General features: G+C 42.7%; 1 protein-coding gene across 1 annotated transcript in view; it reads right to left on the minus strand.

The window, feature by feature from the left end:
• The window catches only part of PPP6C (protein phosphatase 6 catalytic subunit), a 33342-nt gene extending 29045 nt beyond the window's left edge, over window positions 1-4297 (minus strand). Inside the window, exon 1 of the mRNA XM_042911812.1 lies at window positions 4127-4297. Within this exon, the coding sequence (XP_042767746.1) occupies window positions 4127-4201 (75 nt within the window). The 5' untranslated portion in view covers window positions 4202-4297. The remainder of the gene's footprint in view (window positions 1-4126) is intronic.
• Window positions 4298-4362: the final 65 nt, after the last annotated feature.

Here is a 4362-nt window from a genome sequence, read left to right on the forward strand (position 1 = left end):
GAAACAGACTGAGCAGAAGCAAAGGAGGAGGAAAGTACAGAGCATGTTGTCAGAAGAGAGCAGTCCAATGTGCTTAGAATGGGAAGTAAAAAGGAAAGTAAAGTGGAAGATGTACCTAGAAAAGCATACTATTTGTCATCCTAAAAAAGCTATTAACTGCATCAGAAAGAGCTCTGAATAGGGAGGCTTTCCAACCTAGTTCGTTGATTAGGTGTACATCCTTACGCAGATCATAAACTCTGTGGAGCTCAGTACCCCTCAGTAAAGTAAGAAGGGTACAGAACTAGAAGAACTCTGATTTACTCTTAGCTCTGAAATTCTAGAAAAGGGACTAGGGAGTCATTAGAGACATGCACTGTTCCATAGGACATCTACAGCTGCATGCCATTAGTCCAAATGTCGATGTGTCATAAACGTAAAATATACATATTTCATAGACAGTACCCCAAAAAGGATAAAATATTAAATTAATAATTCTATACTGATTACATGTTGAAATTGGGTTAAATAAAATATTACTAAGATTAAAAAAAGGGGGGGTACCTGGGTGGCTAGTAAATAAAATATTACTAAGATAAAAAAAAGGGGGGGGGTACCTGGGGAGTCGGATGAGCATCCAACTCTTGATTTTGGCTCAGGTCATGATCTTACCGTTTGTCAATCGAGCCCTGCGATGGGCTCTGCACTGGCAGTGCAGAGCCTGCTTGGGATTCTTTCTCTCCCTCTCTGCCCCTCCCCTGCTCACTCTCTCAAAATAAATAAATAAACTTAAAAAAAAAAAAGATTAGGGGCGCCTGGGTGGCTCAGTCGGTTAAGCGGCCAACTTCAGCTCAGGTCATGATCTCGCGGTCCGTGAGTTCGAGCCCCACGTCGGGCTCTGTGCTGACAGCTCAGAGCCTGGAGCCTGTTTCAGGTTCTGTGTCTCCCTCTCTCTGACCCTCCCCCGTTCATGCTCTGTCGCTCTCTGTCTCAAAAATAAATAAACATTAAAAAAAAAAAAAAAAAAAGATTAATTTCAACTATTCCCTTCTATTTTTTTTAAATTTGACCTTTCGAGGCTCATGTTTCTGACCATTTTATTTCTACCAGACAGCACTGTTGTAGACTATTTTCATAAGCCATAGAAGACTGATTCTGTGGCCAAAAAGATAAACAAAATGGCAGATATTACCAGAGAGGGTCTTGAAGACACTCTTCTAGCCCTATACAAAGCCATAATATATTCCTATCTGCCGCATTGGGTTTGATTTTCCTTACTTGAAAAAGATACAATGAAAAACCACTCAGGTAAACAGAATGATCAATAACACAAGCACTAAGGTGAGTGACTAAACTAATGGGTTGCATACTGTTTATGATGAGAATCTATAAAATCAGAGTTTGAAATGAGGAGGTGCAAAATCTCAGAAAAAATCCAGGCAGAATTTTTTGAAGCTTTATGGAAGCATTTCAAATAAAGATACAACTTTGCAGACCCAGGAGCCTTATATGAAAAACTCAGAGATGGCTCAAACTAAACACAAAAATGAGTTCCAAAAAGATTACATTAACTATTAATTCACAAAAGTGGTTATTATGGAATTGCACAGTTCCTTGTGCAATTTCTTTACTTGCATGTCATCTTTAAGAACCGTTCAAAAGATCAATCTACAAGCTATAGAATCCCTACTCCCCAAAATTCTTCAGTATTCAGTAAACCTGCCTTTATCATTCGTTCTTCCACTTGGCCAGATATGGAATCTGTATCTCCTATGATCCTCTCTGAAATCTTTATTGTAGATGAGAACCACATGAGCTCTTTTTTAAGAAAGGTTATGTTTTGGCCCACTCACTTTCATATACTTCATCTTTATTCTTACAAAACAACTTTGTACATTCAATCCAGTACTAGTGATCTGACCACTTCCAATTCAGATATAGAGAAATCGTGATTAGATCTAAAACATCCTATGCATTTATTATTTTATTTAGTGCCTCCAACTTCTAATCAATTTGAAAATACAGGTGAATTGCTGTCTTTTCTACCAGAACAAACCATTAAGTAGCCCCAATGGTTTGTTTTTTTCCTCTGACACAATCTTTTATTTTGGCTCTAAAGCCTCAGAAAAGGTACTCCTGAAATACTTTCTTGGCTTGTCTAATTTTAGTTTCTAATTCATGCCAAGAAATAGAAACAAAATTAAATTTCTTTAAAAATACTCCAGACAGGAACAGCACAAGTACATTAATCTGATCAAACCATTTCCAAGACAAAGAAGAAAAGCCTCCACTTACAGAGAAAAATTCAGAATTCTCTCTTCCCAGTAGTTGCCCGGAAGGTTTTAAAAAAAAATTGTTTTTATTAAGAAACAGATACATACTAAGCACAGTCCAATAGTGTTGCAAAGAGAAATGAAATGGTTTGATATCTATATTTCCTTAAGATGGGAAGGAAATCCAATGTTTATCAAACTAAAAGTTTACCTAAAGAAAATCCAACTGATCATCTTTCAAATAATTTCAACAGCCAATCTCAAATTAATATCAAGACATATTGTAATAAGCAACGTTTTATTAATTATAAACACAAAGCTTAAAACAGCTTTATATGCGCTAAAGAACAAAAAAGTCCACATCAAATCACTGGTATGAAAAAATCAAGTTCATCTATGGAATTAACAACGCTACCACAAGACATCTGGTTAGTTTTCCACTAATTAGGTCCCAATGTTGGTTGTATCCTCACTTCCTTAAAAAAGCATATAACAGAAGGAAGCTACAAAACTCATGTCTGAAAGACTCAGATGAACATAAATAAAAGCTACATTTCTAGTACCGGCTTTGTCCTCGTTTTCATCAAATTATCCTATTAAAAAGGGGAAAATGCACACGAATGGCTCCCCCATCATACAGCACATATAATCAACAAGTACACTTAACTTACATCCACCAGAGCTGATGTGACCTTAAACATTTTGCATACTTGTTGACTGATGTTAAATATCAACTTCCTGTATCAACAGAGCAAAAGAAAAAAAACAGTAATATCTTCCTTAAGAGAAAGAATTTACAAAGATAAATTGCTTTAAATCCACAGATGAAAGAAAAAAAAAAAAAAGGGCTCAAAACCATCAACAGTTTACCCACTTACTACACAGCAAATCAAAGTTAACTGAACACGTAAAACGGGGACTAGGACTCACCGCTAAACACTGTCAGACATCTAAGCACTGGTTTTAACAAACGCATGGGAACACTTGTCAGAAAAGCAGTAAACCCCAAACTGAATTCCTCTTCTCTTACATCCATTCTTTACCCACACATACATGCACTGTTGTTACCCGGACTAAGCAGTAGCAAGGAACGACTCGTCTCCTTTTGGAAACCAAGAAAATGAAATCTTGAGTTAAGAAGGGATTATGAGGAAACAACACTTAAGGAACAGAAAAGTATTTGCATGGAAGGCCTACTACTTTACACACTGAAATTAGCTCAACAACCTACTGGAAAACGGGTTCATATCTGAATTAGCAGAAGGAAAGCAACGCTCCTACCAAGCAATTGGGACGCGGGGTATGGAAAGAGGGAAGACCTGGCGTTCTCTGACATCGCTACCCGACCGCCCTGGCCCACCGTCTTCTCACTCCGCCGAGACCTGAACACACTGGGGTCGCGTTCCGGGAGCCGGTGGCATCTCCTGTCAGACGCCGGCCACCCCACGCTCCTGTCACCACTTCTGAGGGATGACCCCATCCCGAGGGCACTGTCCGCTGGGACTCGGTCGGCCTCCGGGAGACCGGGGTCGGGGAGAGGGGAGAGGAGTCCTCCAAGCAAAGCTGTCAGGGCTCCGAGCCCTGGGGTAGTCCGAAGGCCAAGAGGGGCAACCCTGGGGCAGAGGCCGCGACATCCCTCGGGATCCCCTCCAAGGAAACTAGGACAGCATTTGGGGGACTTGGGCTCCCTCCCGCTCTCCGCGTGACGCCTGGTCTGACCCGGTCGCTTCGCCCCGCAATAGGCCCTCCACCGGAACGGGACCGGACGGGATGCCGGCGGGGGTCCCGCGGAGAGAGGAAGGGCGGGCCGGCGGGAGCCCCACTGCCGGAAGGGGCGAGCCCGCAAGCAGCGCTCCCGCCCCGGCTGGACTCACCTTCAGGTCGTTCTCCGGGAGGTACTTGCACAGCCGCGCTATCTCCACATACTTGTCCAAGTCTAGGGGCGCCATTTTAGAAATAACAAGCCCCGACGGCGACGGCGGCAGCGGCGGCGGCAGTAGTAGCGGCGGCGGCGGCAGCGGCGGAGGCCGAAGCCGGAACTCTTCCTACGTCACGTCCGGCCCGTGTGAGGCGTCTGCGCAGCGGCGTAAAGCTTGACCCGATTCTCCCC

The sequence above is a fragment of the Panthera leo genome, chromosome D4 (genome assembly GCF_018350215.1).
Source record: "Panthera leo isolate Ple1 chromosome D4, P.leo_Ple1_pat1.1, whole genome shotgun sequence".
Lineage (NCBI taxonomy): Eukaryota > Metazoa > Chordata > Mammalia > Carnivora > Felidae > Panthera > Panthera leo.